The sequence below is a fragment of the Orbicella franksi genome, chromosome 9, assembly GCF_964199315.1.
Source record: "Orbicella franksi chromosome 9, jaOrbFran1.1, whole genome shotgun sequence".
Taxonomy (NCBI): Eukaryota; Metazoa; Cnidaria; class Anthozoa; order Scleractinia; family Merulinidae; genus Orbicella; species Orbicella franksi.
In genome coordinates this window covers 7,186,867-7,208,258 of record NC_138153.1, presented here as the reverse complement: position 1 = coordinate 7,208,258, position 21,392 = coordinate 7,186,867, and the positions used below count along the sequence as shown (strand labels likewise).

The 21,392-nt window shown below is 41.2% G+C and overlaps 2 protein-coding genes across 2 annotated transcripts; one reads left to right on the top strand and one right to left on the bottom strand.

Annotated features, from left to right (window-relative positions):
* Positions 1-1,942: 1,942 nt before the first annotated feature.
* On the top strand, positions 1,943-18,414 carry LOC145497510 (uncharacterized). The gene is made up of 4 exons (XM_081477317.1): positions 1,943-5,306; positions 7,465-7,746; positions 8,794-8,879; positions 15,720-18,414. The coding sequence occupies exons 1-4, from the start codon at positions 3,577-3,579 to the stop codon at positions 17,369-17,371; spliced, it is 3,750 nt and encodes a 1,249-aa protein (XP_081333443.1). The 5' UTR covers positions 1,943-3,576; the 3' UTR covers positions 17,372-18,414.
* Positions 17,862-20,427, bottom strand: LOC145498713 (uncharacterized). The gene is made up of 4 exons (XM_081478634.1): positions 19,605-20,427; positions 18,793-18,925; positions 18,447-18,651; positions 17,862-17,943 (listed from the first exon to the last, which is right to left on the bottom strand). Exons 1-4 carry the CDS (start codon positions 19,610-19,612, stop codon positions 17,864-17,866), a joined length of 426 nt encoding a protein of 141 aa, XP_081334760.1. The 5' UTR covers positions 19,613-20,427; the 3' UTR covers positions 17,862-17,863.
* Positions 20,428-21,392: the final 965 nt, after the last annotated feature.

Genomic DNA, 21,392 nt, shown 5'->3' with positions numbered 1-21,392 from the left:
AGTAGTAATTATCAATGTATATATTCAATACCTTAGGGAGTTGCTATTGTCTTCAAAAACAATAGAGCGCATACATAATTAATAATTCTGCATACATAATAAATGTATGGGGTTATACGGAAATCTTTCCCAGTACACTACAAGTAGTTGTGTTTTATAATAAATTATACCAGAATGTATGTGCTGTACAAAGGTGGACCCAAGGTCCCTGTATTTTCTTGATTCAACGGACTAAAACTAGCAATTCTATTCTCTTTCGCTCTGCTAAGCCATATAGAGAACATTTCTATTCTAAGTAGAGACAAACATACAACAAATAGTAGAGGGAGCCGCCAGCAATCGAATTTATTAACAAGAAACTGAGACACGCTGAATACGTACAGGTTACCAGCCAGTGAATATAAGCTTAACGTAAACATGGTAGACATTATTTTACACAATGATAATAAGCTTAATTATAATAAGGGAAAATAATGTCAAGTAAACTGGTTGTTGTCAAGTGATGACAAGCAGTTCACAAGCAGTTAGTTATGAAGGTCTGATTTTCTCAAATAAGGAGAATAATACAATTGCGATTGCCTTTAGTAATCATTCAATGCATTTATCAAAGGTTTATAAATGGTTTTAGCCACTTTTATTTTTCCTTTGGTACATTCAACTTAACAAGTACCACTACACAGAGGATTAAATTTGGTTTATGCAAGTGTCATGTAAACAACTTAAATAATTCAAAACTTCACCTTTGCCAAGTTGCTAGAATAGTTAAGTGGGATGCCAATGACATGTAGACGGGCTTAAATTGTCCGTAAATGTAACAAGGTGACATAATTTTACCTCCTTGAGGGAAGTAATGGTAAATGGAGACTAGATTCTTGTATTTAAAATTAGTGAACAGTGCTGAACATGTGGGGATGCAAAGACTAGAAAATAGTTTAAACAACTCTAATAATGTGTTTGAACAATAAAAATCCTGGATGATTTTCCTGTTCAACCTATTTACTAATAAGAAAACCAAAGTCTCCACATATTATATTTAACAGCGGAGCAGGGGCTGCCAAGCAGAGCCCCATACTCATATAGGAAAGAAAAGTAACCCCATGAATTGATTTTCTCATGGTTATCATGGCTAGTGGTGTTGTTCGTGGGTGCGTACGCATGACAACGATGATGATGGCAGCAGAGTTGTGTAAGATGGTGGTTACATTCCAGCTAATAGGTTGTCAGAAACATGCTGCCTTGGTTTATAGCATCCTAATGTTTAATATTGCACATCCATGTTATGGTAAATGGACACCTGTCAAAACAAGGTATCCGCTGACCAGTATCATGTGACCATATCACACACTCAAGTTTAGAGCTCATTGACGTCAATTGTTTTTTTTAAGTTGACTGCTGACCAAGTGCAGGATTTCAATTGGATCATGGGCTTATGCCAGGTTAACTTGTTGTAAACAGGGCTGGGTTGTTTGGAAGCTGGTTGGCGCTAACCCAGGATTAAAAGTTAAGCGAAATTATAAATTTTTCTTGTGTACAAATGTTTTTAACTGCTTTTGCTTCGTGTATGTTGAGATTATTCAACCTCAAAACAGAAGGCCAAACAATACACAAAAAACCTCACCGCAGAGTTGCAAAACTCAAATCAAAATTTTCGCTTATCCTGGGTTAGCTTAATCGGGCTTTGAACAACCCAGCCCAGGAACTCTGCCTTTAGGTTTGGCTAAATCTCTATATTATATTATATGTGGAGACAAATTTGGGGCAAGGAGAGACTTAAATTTATAAATCCCAAGGTGATATTTTCTTGTGGCCAGTTGACAGAAATCTTAACTTGCATGGTTGATCGATTGAACTGGAACCCATCTGCCTTGAGGAGATAATTATGAGGATGTACATCATCATCATCATCATCATCATCATCATTCTTCTAATACCTCGTGGGGGGGGGGGTGTGGGGCCGCACACCAACTCATCCCACTTTGCATGGTCTTTCGTCACATTTTTGAACTGCACCCATGAGGGAAAGCCAAGTCTCCCCCATTCTCTCTCAATCGTTTGACGCCAGGTTGTCTTGGGTCTACCTCTTCTTCTTCTACCCTCAGGGCTCCATGTTAAAGACACCTTAGCATTGTTGATATTCGCAAGCCTTAGAACATGGCAGTAACCATACCCAGCACCTATCTGTAATCATGTCGGAAACAGGCATCATCCCAACTTTTTTAATATAGATCTTTGTTCATAATCTATTCTGGCCAAAAGATTTGAAAAATTTTCCTTAAGCACCCTCTCTGTAATCCAACCGGCAGGCATCATGTTCAGTTGTGTTCCATGTTTCTGCACCATATACTAGAAGAGGTAGGTAGATAAAGTCTGCATACGAGCCAAGTGGCTCATCAGGCCGGAGCTTATCCTGGTTTCAGTAGCATGAAGTGACTAGGAGTATTTCTACTCCCCCCGGGATGGGATGCTAGTCCATCGCAGGGTTACCCCCCAGCATTAAATTTGCCAGTACCCATTTATACATCTGGGTGGAGCGAGGCACCATGAGAGTGAAGTGTCTTGCCCAGGAACACAACACAATGACCCAGGCCAGGGCTCAAATCTGGACCGTTCGATTCGCTCCGGAGTTGAGTGCACTGACCATGAGGCCACCGCGTCTACCACTATATGGTAAGACAGCTAGGACATTACTCTTGAAGATTTTAAGTTTGGTCTTTTAGCACTAAACTGTTGAATTCCACACTGGTTTGAGCTTTACAAAGGCACTTTATTGAGGGATAGTCTCCTGCTGATACCTGTCTCTGCCCCACTGGATCCTCCCATCTCAGAACAAAGGTAGACAAATTTGTCCACAGGACTGCACATAAGAACATCCAATAAGCCATATACATGTATGGAGATGCTTGATCATGAAGCGTTGGGAATCCTTCACTCACTTTCAAAAAGTGGAATTTATTTATACTTTAAAGGGAAAACCATTCAGTAAATTACAGTTAGATCGATTACTGTAACTGAGAGGGTTTTTCGCGGCCATTTTTTTTTCTCACAGTTTTCTTTCGCGTCGCGTACGACGGACTAAGCGAAAGAGGGACTACTCGTAGTCTAGTAACTGATTCACTCTAGCACTTATCCTAAAAGAATTTCCCAGATGTAGATTGTTCTTCCAGTCTCGTCGCAGTCAGTGAATGCTGTGATAATGAAGTTTTCTGGTTTGCAACACTCGCTCCGAATAAAACATCTGAAGAACATGAAAACAATATAACTCACATGAAAGAAAGAACAGAGCACGAATAATTTATTTGAAAATAAAATTAGGACCATTTGTCGCGTGGCCGCGCTGTGAACACGAATTGCAAACCGAGTTCCCACCACCCTGCCCGATAACTAGCAAACTTGATATGATATTTTCTTTGTCATTTTGTTAGGAATACGGCACAAACATCTATCTTGACAGCATAGTTGACATGACTCCTTAAAAAAGAATCAAATCCAACATCCGGGTTCGCGACGGAAGAAACCCATGGTTTTCGACAAAACGCGGGATAATTTTTAAGCCAATCATAACCTGCTTCGACGGATATGGCAACCAAGATACCGGAGAAGGCGCACGCATGCAAGCATTGCGGACAGTACTTTAACCAGTTATCAGCTTACAAGGAGCATGAACGAATTCACACAGGAGAGAAGCCGTATACATGTAAGCATTGTAAAAAGGGCTTTGGTCGCTCATCAGATTGCAAGAGACATGAACGAACTCACACGGGAGAGATGCCGTATACATGCAAGCATTGCAATAAGTGCTTTAGCCAATTAGGAAACTGCAAACAACATGAGAGAACTCACACAGGAGAGAAGCCATATCCATGCAAGCACTGTAATAAGTTCTTTAGCACATTAGAACATTGTAAAAGACATGAACGAACTCACACAGGAGTAAAGCCGTATTCATGCAAGCATTGTAAAAAGTGCTTTAGCCAGTTAGCAAATTGTCAGATACATGAACGAACTCACACAGGAGAGAAGCCGTATACATGTAATCATTGTAATAAAAGCTTCAGCTCCTCATCATATTGCAAGCGACATGAACGAATTCACACAGGAGTGAGACCACATTTTTGCAAGCATTGTGGAAAGAGCTTTAGTCTTTCAGCAAATTGCAAGGAACATGAACGAATTCATACAGGAGAGAAGCCGCATATATGCAAACATTGTAATAAGGGCTTTAACAAGTCATCCCATTGCAAGCAACATGAACGAACTCACACAGGAGAGAAGCCGTATACATGCAAGCATTGTGATAAATGCTTTAACAAGTCATCAAATTGTAGGCGACATGAACGAACTCATACAGGAACGAAGCTATACACATGCAACTATTGTAATAAGGGCTTTGGCTGCTCATCAGGTTGCAAGCGACATGAACGAACTCACACAGGAGAGAAGCCGTATACATGCAAACAGTGTAAAAAGTGCTTTAGCCAATTGGCACATTATAAGCAACATGAACGAACTCACTCGGGGGAGAAGCCGTACACATGCAAGCATTGTAAAAGGGGCTTTGGCCGCTCATCAGATTGCAAGCGACATGAACGAACTCACACGGGGGAGAAGCCGTACACATGCAAGCATTGCAGAAAGGGCTTTGGTCGCTCATCACATTGGAAGCAACATGAACGAACTCACACAGGAGAGAAGCCGTATACATGCAAACATTGTGATAAATGCTTTAGGGACCCAACAGCTTGCAAGGAGCATGAACGAACTCACACAGGAGAGAAGCCGTATACATGCAGGCATTGTAATCAGGGCTTTAGCAAGTGGTCACATTGGAAGCAACATGAACGAGCGCACACGGGAGAGAAGCCGTATACATGCAAACATTGTGATAAATGCTTGAGCGACCCATCAGCTTGCAAGCAGCATGAACGAACTCACACAGGGGAGAAACCGTATGCATGCAAATACTGTAATAAGTGCTTTAACAAGTCATCAAATTGTAGGCGACACGAAAAAACTCACACAGGAGAAAAGCAGTATACATGCAAGCATTGTAACCAAGACTTTGGCCGCTTATCAGATTGCAAGCGACATGAAGAAATACACGCAAGAGACAATCAGCATGATCAGCGCTTTCAACTAAGACACGTTCCGGAGCCAGCTACAACTCACAGTGGCAAAACGTCTGAAACGTTGTTTGGTTTGAGTGAAGAAAGTACAAGCGAAGTTGAAAGCTTTACCTGTTGGGTTTATCAGGAGGAGTTTACCTACGAGACTCTCGCCTCCGGAGAGGCTCAAGGGTTGTTTTTCGGGTAGGGAAAATCTTCTAGGCGATGTGAGTGCAGGCACGGGATTGCGTGAAAGCACTCACCTCGCGCAGCGGATTTCTAAAACGAACGTTCGAACCTTTGCGGCGGAGGTATGTACCGTTCAACATGGCAGTACGGATTAAAGGTGATTTCCAGTTCGTACTGCGCAGTCTCGGCACCCTAATATTTTAAACAATATAATGGCTCACTCGATGAAATGCGAATCGACGTTATTCGTTACGAACCACATACCTTATCTTTGAGGCCTTTCAAATTCTTTTCCAACAGCTTCATTGATTTTTACAGCTGCGAAGTTGTTTCGTCAAGTGATATAAGACAGAACGCAGCATAAAGCTTCTACTGCTTTGCATCCATAATGGCGGTTGTTTTGAAACTTTGAATTCACTTCATGTAAATAGGTGCGACTGAAATGTTTACATCTTGTGATGTCTTACATGAAACAAGACAAAAAACGCAAACAAACTCGAGAATGCGCATTACGTACTGGAAATCATCTTTAACATATGAAATAAAAACGACGCTTTCTTTTACGCTATTCTAAGGTATAAATCTCGCATTTAATTTCCCGGTTGTCCTTGTTTTTTGTTTTTCTTTACAGTGTGTATGGTATTTAAAGTATAATTGAGTTCTTGAAGGTTACGGTGACAAATAGTTTTTTAAAGCGTGAAAAATACGTCAGTCATATTACCGGAGATGAGGTTGCTTGGAAATTTTGATATAGTAACTAGGAACAAAAAATAAATCCAGGTGAAGCAGTCTCGTATGTTTCAGTAAAACCCGGTTAATAAGGGCACCAAAGCTACACGCCGAAGTGTCGATATTATCCGGGTGTCCGTATTAAGGGAGATCACAGAATAAACGTCAAAAATACATGTTTATCGATGCCGACAGCACAGACCGCAGCATTCAAACTCCAAGTATCTAAACGATGTGCAATCTCTTACCTGTGTCTTGAATTAATTCACACTGAAGAAGCCTTTCGTTCATTCAAATCTGTAAATGCCCGCCTAAAAATTAAAATAAAGTTTCTCCTGAACCATTGCAAATGCAACACCGTAATTATTTCTGTAACGTTAGTTTTGTAAACAAACGTCTTCCCAGGGGGTACTCTTTTACTACAAGAAGTAACTATTGAATTGTCCTTTCATATTGTATTTAATGCAACTGTATTATTGCACTGAGGTTTTTACGACCAGAATGTCCGAAGAAAACTCCGTCATTAAAGTTGTGTTAAGTAGATTGGCTTGTGTTAAGTAGTCGGTTTACGTTGTGTTGAGTATAGTAGTATAGTAATCCACAAAAACACTGAAGTTGGGGGATCGAGCAAAGGCAAAATAGCACTAACTTTAAACCGAACAAGCCCACACACCGAAGCACATCCCTGGTTGCGAAGCATGAGGCAACATGGCGTTTCTCAAAAACAATGATGTGTCTGTAGAATCTGAATCTCTACAACAATTAAAAGCATTGTTTTTGCCGCTCTGTCATGTCGCACACCCCGCCTTACATACGGCTGGTGCACCTGAAACTTCAATATAATTGACCAATCAGGATTCGGCAGGCGGAAAGAGCTGTACTATCCTGGCGTCAAATGCATGTTAAAATTGGAAAGGCATTGAAGTCGGGAATCTTTTCTCACCGGAGACGATATCAAATATCCACGAAAAGGGATTTATATCTCCAAAAACGACACCAGTGCATAAAAAGTGAATAAGAAATAACAGACTTTGTGTCTCCAAGCTTTCAATTTGGCGCCAAAAACGGGTCACCTGCGTCCGGCAACTCGTCGAGTTTCACCAGGTAGAAAAATAGTTGTGTATTTTTCAGTATTTTGGATAAGTTATGTTGAAATTGCTCCTCTATCGTCAAATTAAACACAAAATTCTCGAGCTAAGAATTAGAAGAGTTAGCGTTTATCTTTATTTTTGTTAGCCCCGTTAGCTCATTAGCTGACCGTACCTCCTTAGCTCGGAGAACTCTATCGTAAATACTCTTTTTCTTTGGCCATCGCAGCTTAACTGCGATGACAAGCATGACAATAAAACGCGAATCAATTCACGATCAAGGACTCTTTTAGTTTTGCAGACTGGGCCAAGGCGTATAACCATAACAATGAAATTATGTGCTCGTTTGACGTTAGTTCATTGTTTACAAACGTTCCACTTGATGAGACAATACAAATTTGTCTTGACAAATGGTATGCCCTCCCCGATCCACCAACACTGTCCCGCTCAGTCTTGAAAGTTCTACTGGAGTTTGCCACAAAGAAGAGTCATTTCATATTTGATGGCCAATACTATGACCAAATTGATAGTGTGGCTATGGGGTCTCCTTCAGGTCCTGTTTTGGCCAATATCTTTATGTACCATTTTGAAGAGAAATGGGTTCTTAACAACAACGCTCGCCCTTCTATTTGGTTTCGGTACGTTGACGATACCTTCACCTTGTTTGACAGTAAAAACACAGCAACTCAGTTTCTACACTACCTCAATAACTGTCACGCAAATATCAAATTTACCGTTGAATTTGAAGAGAACAGTACAATCCCTTTCCTGGACATTCTCATCAAACGCCACAGTCATTCTTTCTCAACATCTTTTTTCCGAAAGAAGACCTTTATCGGCCTGTACACAAAATGGGACTCCTTCACACCTAGGAAATACAAAGTAAACCTCATCCGAACTCTCACTTTTCGTTATTTCCGCATCCGTTCGTCACCTTCTCTTTTGCGCTCTTGTCTCAGTGAATGAACTGAGGAAGTTATTGTTACAAAACAATAACTAAGTTCGGCACTGTCTCACTTCACTCAAACTGGAGCAGCTTACGACGAAAATGCTGAAGCAAAATTCCAACAGACGCGAACGTATTGATTTGTGGGCCAAAAGCATCAAACATTTCGGGAATTTCGGACGCCATTTCCCCGCGCTATATCCGCAAAAATCCACGCAGCATGTACGCGCGTGTGCCGCACATGATGGCGCAATTTGTAGATGTAATAGGATTACATGCTGTCCAATTTGGAAATAATTGGATGAGAAAAATTTCGAGGACAGCCAAAATTGGACTCGGCCTACGGCCTCGTCCAATTTGGCTGTCAGAGGAATTTTTTGAAGCATTTATAGAGTTACCCTTAGCATTATTGAAAGCTAACCGTAAACAGGCTAACCGCAGAGCTATTTAGGCTAACCGGAGTGCTTTTAGGCCAACCGGAGTGTTATTCAAACGTTTTGACTGCCGGCCATTTTATAATAGTCTACGTTATAAATCCCGATATACCGGGTGCCGGGCTCACCAAAATTAGTATTCAGCCATATAAACAAGGACATTATTAACTGAAATTTGTAAAAAATCATTTTGACTTCCGGACACGGAGTATTTTGAAAAACCTGTCCAGCTGCCGGACATAGAGACACAGCGTTCTCACTTCGCTTAGCTCAGCACACCCAGGTTTTTTGTGCTTCTTTGACAGTTCTAGTTGTAATTATTCTCCCTCATCTCGAGTAAATCAGTCGCAACTACTGAAGACTCCATTTGAAAGTTTGAGACGTCAAAAAGGTGAGGAGAAAAGTCGGGAAATTCCGCCATTGTCAAAACATAATAAGACTTAGCGAGCTACCATCGCTCGCTGACGTTTGATGGCAGTGATAATAAATACAACCTGATTGGCCAATACTCGGTTCTTTTATTTATCTTGGCATTTGATTGGTTGATGGAAAGTATCCAGATTTTTCTCAAATTGGACAGTTTGTTCAAAGCTGAACTAAACGTTCAAGCAAAAACTATCCAATTTGTTTTAAATTTGGACAGTTGGCAAAAATTAATAAAAAATAGATCTGTTGGTAATCTTGGATTTTGATGCAGCTATATAATTATGTCTAAAAATAGAAAAATTTTCCCATATCATAGGGATAGCCCCAATACTAGAAATAGCGCGCGGTTTACGGTCTCCGTCCCCGATTATAGCTCCCGATGAAAATTATCAATAGTAGTGGGTCCAGTATAGAACCCTGAACCACACCAATCGAAATAGAAGCAGCTTCGGAGCACACATCATTACAGCAGGTTACTTGTTTCCTATTCGTCAGAAATAAGGTAAGCCAGGCTCTAGCAGCATCATCATTCAATGGCGGGGGGGAGGGGGGGAGGGGGGAAGGAGGGGGGCCGTTTTCTTTTGCTTGCCCTGCCGGGTTTTCTTCCCTCCGTGGATTTTTCTTTTTTTTTACCCGAAATAGGCGGGGGGGGGGGGGCGGTACTAGTCTTTCCCCTAGATCCGCCACTGTCATCAACCTCAAGATATGAAAGCTTTTCAAGCAGTTGTGAATGATTAATGGTGTCAAATGCTTTGGCAAGGTCCAGGAACACAGCCCCGGTCAGACAACCATTGTCCATGGAGTGAAGGATCTGATCAGGAAACTTAGAAGCGGTAGTAACAGTAGATGAGTTTAGTCTTAAACCGAACTGATTGGGCGAAATCAAATTATTCTCTGTTAAATAGGTGTAAAGTTGAGGGTGAACCGCCTTCTCCAAGATTTCGTCAACTGTGGGAAGAAATGAAATCGGCCTGTAGCATCCTGTTTCCCGCCCTTCTCTCCTATTCTTTAGCTCGCCATTTTTCGCACTGTGCCCCAACTAACTGAACCCTGGAAGAGGCTACTATACAGGGGGCCACCATGGCCCGTCCGTATGTAGTCCCTCTCTAAAATCCTGTATCCGCCCCAGGGAAATTGAGCAATAAAAACAAAGCACGTGCAATCTGAGGTATCACTCCGATTGTCACGTGGCATCTCAGATCAAGAGTTAAAAGAAGAGCGCACTGTCGCTGAAATAAGCGATTTGCATGATGGCGTTATTTGACTACAACTACCAGAATTCTTCACTCTCGGGAGTCTGTTTGTTATATATGCTAATTAGGACAATTGTTATCTTACCTCTGCTGAAGGCTTCAAAATTTAAAAATCAAGGAAGAAAATACATAAATTTAATTGTGGTACTAGCTTGAAGATCGAGTAAAAGCAAACTCGCGCACATCAGGAGCCCATTACTCCTGCGCACATCCAGAACTGGTCCACACACCTAACCCATCCTTGTTTCCGTCTACCTCGATGGACTAATTCCTGATCTATAAGCCTGGATGGGACATCGTGTCCGATGTTGTGTGTTTCTCAGAGACGAGAATGTTTCTCCGTTACCCCACCCAACTGGGATATTCCTAGAGAGATCGAGAGACTGGACTCTAGTGTCACGGTAATGGCGGCCTACATGTGATTTTCTGTGGAAGCCGTTGTCGCTGGTTTATAAAGGTAAGAGAGTATAAGCTAAACTATAGGGTAAGTAGTATGAGTATGAGTAAATGTACTAAGTAAAGTATAAGCTTGCTAAAGAATACAGCTTCACCTCTTTTCTTCTTTCTGAATGTAAAGGAAAACAGATATAGTGATTGTGTGCGGTCCTTGTGTTTTATGTTCGTGCTATAAAGGAAGACCCAAGGTCCCTGTATCTTGATACAACGGACTAAAGCTAGTTATTCTATGTTAGTTCTCTTCGCTCAGTCGAATAAATAACATTTCTGCTCTAAGTAGAGGAGACAAATAATACAACAAACTAGAGTGGAGGTAACCGTCAGCAATCGAATTTATTTGTTAACTAATAAGAAGTTGAGACATGTACACGCTGATAACGATATTGTGGAGGCACCGTGGCCTAATGGTTAGCAAGGTAGACTCTGGATTGAGTAATCCCAATTCAAGCTTTGGCTCCAGGGGCCATTGATTTGAATTCTTAGACAAGACACCAGGCCATAGCTAGCTAGAGGCAAGACAAGGCACTTGCCTCTTGCAGATTTTATCCAACAATTTTTTTTTTAAAAAGTACTTTTAGTGGGAAAAATGGATTCAGAGTGTCAATTGGCTCATACGAATCGATGAAAAATTAGTCGACTCCCGACTGACTGTCCACCAAGATGTCGATGTAGTATCGATCAAGTGTTAACTGAGATGTCGATGGAGTGTCAATCGAGTATTGATTGAGGGTCAGTCGAGGTTATTGATCAAGCATATCGATCTACACTCGACCGCAGACGCTTTTAGTACACATGATCTGTAATTTTTGTCATCATGCATCTGACATGTCAAACACTAGCTATGCAGGCACAAACACTAATTGGGTAAACAAGACTAGAGTGACTGTATTTGTACCACCAAGGAGGAGGAGGAGGTGTCTAAAAGGAAATTGATAAACAACAATTCTAATTTTCACCAGAATTTCTAATTTTTTCGTGGGTCATGGGGAGATACACCCCCCACCTCACAGCCCTGTAGAGGCTTGCACCTTAGACATTTGCAAGACTTGTAGTGTTTGTGTTTAAAGTCTGCCTTCAGTTCTGAGACACTTTGCTCTTACAGTACCTTTCTCCACCCAGGTTTAAAATTGGTACTGTTAAATGTTCTACCTGGGGGGTAACTCTGCATTGGACTATTATCCCATTCAGGGGTAGCAGAAATACTTATTGTCTTTTGACGAGTGGAAAGTAGGAAAAGCATTAGTGGAATAGACCACTTAGAATGACGCAAACATTACCTTTGCCAATTTGTCAGTTAAGTGGGATGACAATGACATGCAGTGGCTTATGAGTTAAATATAAACGTGAATTTCCTATAACTGCTGACATGGTGATATAATTTTACTCCCTTCAGGGAAGTAATGGAGACTAGATACTTGTACTTAAAATCAGTGAAAAGTGCTGAATATGTGGGGCTGCAAATTTTAGAAAGTAGTTTAAACAATTCTAATAAAGTCAATACTTAATCTGTGTTTTCCAAAGATGAAAACTCTGAGTGATTAGCCTGTTCAACGTCATAACTAATAAGGAAACAAAAGTCTCCACATATTATATTTAGTATTAAAATTAATGTGCACATATTATATTTAGACAAACTGGAACAAGGATAGACTTAAATTTATAGCAGAGCTCCGGTGGCCCGAAGGGCCGCCAAGCGGAGCCCCATACTCATGTAGGAAAGAAAAGGAAACCCATGAGTTAATTTTCTCATGGTTATTATGGCTAGCTGTATTGCTCGTGGGCACATACGCACGACGGCGACGACGATGATGACAGAGTCGCGCAACATGGCGGCCATACTCCAAATAAAAGGTTGAGAGACATGCACCTTGATTTACCATGTACTTCTTTGATATTGTACATCCATGTTATGATCAATTGACACAAGATATCTGCTGACCAGTATCACGTGACCATATCGCGGGCTCAAGTTTACAGCTCATCGAGGTCGCGTGTTTTTTTGAAGTTGACCGCTGACCAAGTGCTGGTTTTTCTATTGGATCGTGGGCTCAGCTCAGGTTAACTTGTTGAAAACAGTGCAGGATTGTTCGGAAGCCGGTTAACGCTAACCCAGGATTAAAAGTTAACTGAATTATAACTTTTTCTTCTATACAAATGTTTTTTGCTGCTTTGTTTTTGTGTTTAGAGTGATTATTAAAACTCAAAACAGAAGGCCAAACAATATACAGAAAACCTTAACGCAAAGTTACAAAACTCAAATCAAAATTCTAGCTACCTTTTCCTGGGTTATTTGGCTCGGAACAACCCGGCCCAGGAGCTACGCTTTTAGGCTGGCCTAAATCTATATATTAAACCACAAGGTGATATACTTGTGGACAGTTGACAGAAAGCTTAACTTGCATATTTGATCAATAATATTGATCTGAAATTCATCAGAAAATTGTGAGGAGAGCAACCCTAAAACCAGGAATCTGGAACTGGAATCTGGAACCAGAATCCCAGAGTCCAAAATCCAGAATCTGGAATCCAGAAACTGGATTATTGATATTGAGAATGATGAAAGAAATAATTCACTTCAGCAATACCCAATAAATAACTAATTTATAACCCTTGATCGACCCTTGATTGATACTCGATCGACACTCCATCAACACCTCGGTTAACACTTGATTGACACTCATCAATATCTTGGTTGACATTCGGTTGAGAGTCGACTAATTTTCGATCAATTCATATGAGTCTGTCAATACTCAGCTGACTATCGACCGACTGTTGATCGAGTGTCGATAGAGTGTTGACGGGTATCGATCGGGATGTCTATTGAGTATCAATCGAGACGTCAATCAAGGGTATCGATCAAGAGTGTCGATTAACAGTCGACCGCGGATGCCTTCAGTACACATGATCCGGCATCTTTTAACAACATTTGGTCCGATCCCCATTCGTAAACAAGGAGTAGACAGGAGTAAGTGTGGAACCGTTTCTAGAAATGATCTAAATATCAAGGTGGATACGACTATCTGGTGGTGATTTGTAACACTATCAGTGTGAAAATAATGTTGTTAATGGAATAAATCTTGTATGTTGGGAAAAACTTTTTTAGAGGAGCCAATTTATCCCTAGCAAATCGAGAGTGAGCATGAGCACGTGACATGGAAATCGAAAAAAAACGTTGGGTATCGTTTTATCACCGCGTTTTAGGCGCCGTCCACGTTACGCCGGAGGAATTTGAACACGGAGGTTTCACTTTGAAAAGGCATCATATGTTTACTTTTCCGTCCACCCTACGCTGGAGATATTTAAAAAGGCATCATTTTGGATTTGTATTTGAGAATAACAGAGTAAGGCCCGTTCCAAACGCCGCTCTATTCATGCGCCGAACATAACTGATGAGTTAAGTACGGCAGAAGAGCGGCGTTTGAATCAGTTTGGTTCGGCAGGTTAGGTTTGGTGCGGCAAACAATATTAAATTCGGCAGGGTCTGTCGCACTATGCGACGTTGGAGCGGCAGCTGATTCATACGGCGTTCTCCTCATGGGTCGAACCTAATGCATAAATTACTGTTATGTATTTTTCATATAACGGGACTCGTGATTGGCTCAAAATTGAGTGGCGTGACCTGTCATGCATGAAGCTCGAAGTCGTCAATAAAAATAAACACAACGAAATTAAATATGCCTTCGACTTAAGAGAAACGGGACTGTACAAGCGAGTTTCTTTCGCGCAAATTCATTTTTTGCTTTTTCTTCGTGATAATAGGCCAGGTTTTGCGATTTCCCTTTAACAAGTCGAATTAACCGGGAGAAAACCTGTCTAAATACAAACACTGAACCTTGAGTTTGAATTTGCTTCCCTAAATATTGCTATAACAGCGAAATGTTAGTCACAGCTTTTCTATTTGGACAGAGTTATTGAATTCAGAACGCGTATTTTCTCGTCGAAAATTGTTACCACCGGCTTCCCGAATTAAGTTCGACGCAAGAACGCCGTCTGAACCAGCCGGCGCTCCAAAGTCGAACTTAGGGCTTCTTCATATGAGCCCGGTAACCGGGCTGGCTCGGTTCCCGGGACGAATTTTGTTGTGGGAAATTTTTGCCCGGTCTATCGGGATAAAATCTAAGAAACCGAACCAAAATGGTGGAACATAAACTTGTATCGTTCGCGGCTGTCGCAGCTTTGTGGACTCTTGTAACTTTATTAATAAAGCTAATTCGCCTACTCCTAAAGTGGAAATACATACAAGGCAAAAGTTATGCCATTTTGGCCGCTATGTTGCGAGGGCGAAGCTATTTCGTCTAAAATGTTGCGTCCCCGTTACCTGGGCTGGAGTATTCATATGGGAAAAATTTCAGTCCGGTTACCGAGATCTCGGTCGCAAAACCCGAGATCTCTGTAACCGGGCCAGCCTGGCTTCTGATATGAACACATCGAAATTTTTACGAAGGAAAGAGTGGCGAGGCGAGATCTCGGAAACTGAGCTAGCCCGGTTGACCGGGCTCGTATGAAGAGGCCCTTAATCAAGTTTGGTTCGGCACATGAGTGGAGCGGCGTTTGGATCGGGCCAAACACAGAATAACACAGCATACATTGCCCTTCAGAAAAGTATTCAATAAATTTCAGTGAGAGTAAGGACTGTAGCTGATCTGATCTAGCTGGTGACCTAAAGGAATTTCCCAGATGTATATTGTTGTTCCAATGTCGACACAGTGAGTGAATGCAGTGATGATAAAGTTACTGGCTCCGAGTTAAACGTGTGAAGAACATGAAAACAATGTATCTCACACCAAAGAAAGAGCAGAGTACAGCAAAATTTTATATAGGTTAACAATTTATTTTGGAAAAATAAAATTACGATCAGTAGTCCCATGGCTGCGCCTTGAACACGAATTGTAAACCGGTTCCCACCAGCCTGCCCGAAAAGTAACAAACCTAATATGATATTTTCTTCGTCATTTTGTTAGGAATACGGCACAAACATCTATTGACAGAAAATTTGACAGACCACCTTAAAAGGGAATCAAGTCCAACATCCGGGTTAGTGACGGAAGGAACACATGTTTTTCGACAAAACGCGGCCTAAGTTTTAAGCCAATCATAACCTGCTTCGATGGATATGGCAACCAAGATACCAGAGGAGGCGCACGCATCCAAGCATTGCGGACAGTTCTTTAACCAGTTATCAGCTTACAAGGAGCATGAACGAATTCACACAGGAGAGAAGCCGTATACATGCAAGTATTGTAATAAGTGCTTTGGCCAGTCAGGAAATTGCAAGCAACATGAGAGAACTCACACAGGAGAGAAGCCATATTCATGCAAGCATTGTGATAAGCGCTTTCGCCAATTAGGACATTGCAAGAAACACGAGAGTATTCACACAGGAGTAAAGCTTTATACATGCAAGCGTTGTGACAAGTGCTTTAGCCAATTGGCAAATTGCCAGAAACATGAACGAACTCACACAGGCGAGAAGCCGTATGTATGTAATCATTGTAATAAAAGCTTCAGCTCCTCATCACATTGTAAGCAACATGAACGAACTCACACAGGAGTGAGACCGTATACATGCAAGCATTGCAAAAAGACCTTTAGCCATTTAGCAAACTGCAAGGAACACGAACGAATTCATACAGGAGAGAAGCCATATACATGCAAACATTGCGAAAAGTGCTTTAGCAGCCACACGTCTTGCAAGCAACATGAACGAACTCACACAGGAGAGAAGCCGTATACATGCAAACATTGTAATAAGGGATTTAGCAAGTCATCAAATTGTAAGCAACATGAACGAACTCACACAGGAGAGAAGCCGCATACATGCGAACACTGTGATAAGGGCTTTAGCCGCTCATCAGATTGTAAGCGACATGAACAAACTCACACGGAAGAGAAGCCGTTTGCATGCAAGCATTGTAATAAGAGCTTTAGCAGGTTATCACAGTGCAAGCGACATGAAGGAATTCACACAGGAGAGAAGCCGTATTCATGCAAGCATTGTAATAAGGGCTTTAGCCAATTAGCACATTGTAAGCAACATGAACGAATTCACACGGGAGAGAAGCCGTATACATGCAAGCATTGTAATAAGGGCTTTGGCCGCTCATCAGATTGCAAGCGACATGAAGGAACTCACACGAAAGAGAAGCCGTATACACGCAAGCATTGTGATAAATGCTTTAACGACCCATCAGCTTGCGAGGAACATGAACGAACTTACACACGGGCGAAGTCGTATACATGCAAGCATTGTAATCAGGGCTTTAGCAAGTCATCACATTGGAAGGAACATGAGCGAACTCACACAGGAGAGAAGCCGTATATATGCAAACATTGTGGTAAATGCTTTAGCGGCCCATCAGCTTGCAAGCAACATGAACGAACTCACACAGGAGAGAAGCCGTATGCGTGTAAACACTGTAACAAGTGCTTTAACAAGTCATCAAATTGTAGGCGACATGAACGAACTCACACTGGAGAGAAGCCGTTTACATGCAAGCATTGTAACAAGGGCTTTAGCCGCTCATCAGATTGCAAGCGACATGAAGAAATACACGCAAGAGATGGTTCTTTAAAACGCAAGCAGCATGATCAGGGCTTTCAACTAAGACACGTTCCGGAGCCAGCTGCAACTCAGGGTGGGAAAGCGTTTGATGTGTTTTCTTTGAGTGAAGAAAGTACAAGCGAAGTTGAAAGCTTTAGCTGTTGGATTTATCAGGAGGAATTTAGTAACGAGACGCTCTCCGCATAGGCTCAAGGGTTTTTTTTTTCGGGCGATGTGAGTGCAGGCACGGGACTGCGTGACGCACTCACCTCGCGCAGCGGATTCTATAATGAACGTTCGAATCTCTGCGAAGGAGAGACCTAGCGAGGCATTCTTCCTTTCTCTAAATGGTAAAACTGGCCTAAAAGCAGCAAAAACAGCACTAGCCGAATGTTCGATGTTAGTAACATTTCTGCCAAACCATGGCCAAACCCATGTCTTGAAAGAAGACTAAATATATAAATAATTAAAAACTAAAAGGACAATAACAAAAGAGACCAGTCTTTTTAAATGACACTTTTAATCTAATATTTTAAAGTTTCAATTGCGAATGTACAATACTAAAAGTTTTTTTACACACAAATCACAAAGTCAAGTTGTTCCAACTATATACTTTATCTGAAACGGTCGTGTTCTCCAATCTGTTTTTGTATCCTTGAGCTTTGTAATAGTTGTTGAGCGCTGTTTCCCTGACGCTATTCACATCACTTTAAGTCGATGTAAGGGGCTTCTGATACTGTTCTTGATACTGCAGTTTGGAAAGTGATCCCCCATGTTGACTAGAACAAAACAACAAGACGACAAAGTCAAAAAAGCAGAGCCGTTGTAGTTAGTTTGGTTTCCGAGTGACTTTCACAATAAGTTAGCTCAAATCAATTCTGTTCGTCGCGCCGACCACAGCGGATGAAATTAATGCAATAGGCAAAACAAACTTGCACCGAATCGAAGCTCGTTCCCAGAGCTTTTCCGTTGAAGTTTAGAAACTTCAAAGGTAAACCACAGGGAACTAGATTACTATGCACCTAGCGCCAAGTGCGGACTCTTAAGATTTTTCTTTGGTCAAGAAAAGTCTAATGCAGCCTATTTCTCCGCTAGTTTCTTTAATAGCTTGATTTGATAATGATATGTGACGTTTCTCAGTAACGTATCTGACTTAAAAAAATACAAATATGAGCTCAGATAATTCTTCAGCGCAACTTTTTTGACGACATAAAACGTATTTTATTTCTTACCAATAATAAATTTAATTAGTTTTGTAACGATAACCAAAATTCATTCGTACCATTTCTCCTAAGAAAAGGAGTTCGTGCAATTTCTTCCTGATAAGTGGTCTGGTAAAGACCCGCGAACTGCCCAAAGTTTCTGTTCATTCTCGATTGGCAGTTTCTCGAGGGAGGAGACCGCTCGCCTTGTGTCTTGCGAGGGACGGGTGGGAGAGAGCAGCTAGAGCCTTTGTCAGCTGGTATCCAGACCATGTATGTCTGAAGCTGTAACGGGAATAAAAGAATAACAACGATAAACACAGAAGAAAAAAGAAAACACTTTAGATGGCGAAATTAATCTCTCATTCAGCTGGGCAGTGGTCAAAGAAACTGAAAGGTGTTTTAAGGTATATTTATTTTTCTTACCCTATCGCCAGTTTGAAAAGGGAAGAATATCGTGGGATGCGGATTGTTCCTGCTCACGTGACTAAGCACTGTTTTTCTTGTCTTCCTCGCGTCATGTGACCTGCGTTGCGCATGTGCCTGTGGGAGGTCTCCGCTGCGTGAGGAAAAAATAGAAACGAAATTAATTCGGGGGGGAAAAAGATGACTTTTTCAATATGTGCAAATTCCAGCCTGGAAATCAAACTGGCAAGAACTTGTCAAGGAAATAAATCGGGTTGTTTTGAAATTTTTACATTCAACTCAGTAACATCAGGCTCTAAAATCGCTTGAATGGAATACTTCTTTCTTTGACAGTTCCATTCCACATAAGAGAAAAAAAATTAAGTGTTGATAATGACAGTACAGCCCTCAGAAGAAAAGCTCGATAGTGCGGGTTACAACAAAAATTAACATTGTCTGACTTGAAAAGTTCCGAGTTATTAAACGGAGGCAGCGTGGCCGAGTGGTTAGGGCGCTGGACTTGAAATCCGGAGATCGCTTTGTTGACAGCCATGAGGGGTAAATGGCAATGGCGATACAGTAGTTAATTCAGAAAAGAACTAAACACGAGATAGTCTAGTCTAAGCATGGTCAAATACCCACGAAAACCTGAGAGTTCCTTTAAATGCCTTCTCAACATGGCGTGGAAATTTTTCCTTAAACATTTCCAGGTATTTTCTGGAAGTTCTACAGTACACATTTGCCCCTGTTGTTGCTATGCTGCGAGTCGCCATTGTTTGGAAAACTCAAATGAATAAAATGAATTACGTTTATTTTAACGAATAGAAACTTACCCAAACATATTAGAAATCGGAGGTTTCTTCAAAGCATTCTCGAAGTAGTTCTTCAAGTTTTGAGGTAAACCGACTGGAATCTGCCGAGCTCTGGCCTCTTTCACTGCAAACACGAATACCACAACAGTAAGGCCGAACCATGACAGTAAAGTACAAATTGACAAACATTTTCATTTCATGTGCATCCAAAAAAATGTACCAGCTTTTAGAGTTAAGTTAGGGGAAGAAAGCTTTATCTTCTTTACCTGTTGTTGCCCAATCTTTATAAGGTATTCCTTGGCCCTTTGGTGGAATTTCGTAGACAGTTTCTCTCATCGTTAAAAGTTTCAGCGTGTCAAATGCTTCGCCAAAGAAATACTTTGCACACTGGACGCGCTTTCGCAAGGCACCTGTTTAAGAAGGGATCAGATTTCCAGCGGAAAGTGGCACCAGTATTGGACGGCCCTAATAACTTAGCCGCTTTGCGCAACAGTGTTAGGCAATTTTACGAGTTTGCGTTCGTTCAAGTAACTTGAGCTGTAATCTCGGTGTTTGCTGCTGCATTTTAAGTGTTTGTTTAGCAGATCAGGACATCTGTGTGTTCCATTGTTGGTGGAATTATCGCGTTGTGAAAAGACGGCTAAATTAGACCTCACCACGGTCTGTTAACCCTTTGTTGGACACAGAAATTAGATTTACAGCTTAATTTTGTCCATAATCTGTTGGCTGGTTTGACACGAAAGCAATATTTACCGGCTTTATTGGTAAATAATCACTGCTCTAAATGTCATACCGCTTAGCGGAACACTTTCGCAACATCTCTTTTTCAAGTCCTTAATGAAGTCGCGAGTAGGTGGCAATGAATAATTTAATGTTGTTTGCACTTCATTTCGTTGTTTAACACCCCTTTGAGAAATGTGTAGCTTATTTGCATACAGATTAAAACAGTCTATTCAAAGTAGTGTAATTTCGTTCGTGCTTGCAATAACCGTACCGTTATGGACGCAGCTTAAGCAGGAAAGCAATTCTGAATTAAATGATCCACCTTTACGGTTATTGTCGTTATTTGGTTCTAAACTATGTTTGCTGATTTTTGTTTTTTAAAAAATGTGTTCCTAGTAATCCTAATTAGTTTTCTTTGTACATGACAGTACATATGGGACTGATGCATTATTCAGACAAAACAGAAAGAAACTTAAGCGAAGATGCAAAAAATTAAAATAATAAAAATAGAAAATAAAACATAAAATTCGTCAGACCGCGCAAGATACCAAACACCCTTCAAGAGAAAAAAAGAGCCTTTTCTTACGATACGTATGCTTTTTCCGTCTCCTGTCCGCTCAAAAAAGAGATAAAAGAGGCTCTGCTCGCAGAGTGGATACCAAACCACAGACTGCATAAATTACTGAGCAGCAGCTTTTGAAGCTGACAATAAAAATAGACTGTGGAAGCCGCGGTGTCCTAATAACGCTAGTGCGCTGGAATACGGGTCGAGCGGTCCTGGTTCGAGCCTAGGCTCGGGTCACAGCCAGTGTTTTATACTTGGACAAGACACCACAGTCTCACAGTGCCTCACTCCACCCAGGTGTATATAAGGGTACGAGCAAATTAAATACTGGGGAAAAAAGAGAAAAAAGAGAATGGTCACTGAAAAGGTCGAGGCTTGCACTTTTAGCTTGATCCGAGTCTGGTTTTTAGACAAAATATTGTCGCCGATATTCAGGAGTGGCATCGATTTGCATCGTATTCAAGATATTTTTGTTTTCGAGTTTAAAAATAAAAACAAAACCAGTAGGTCGAAAATGCAAA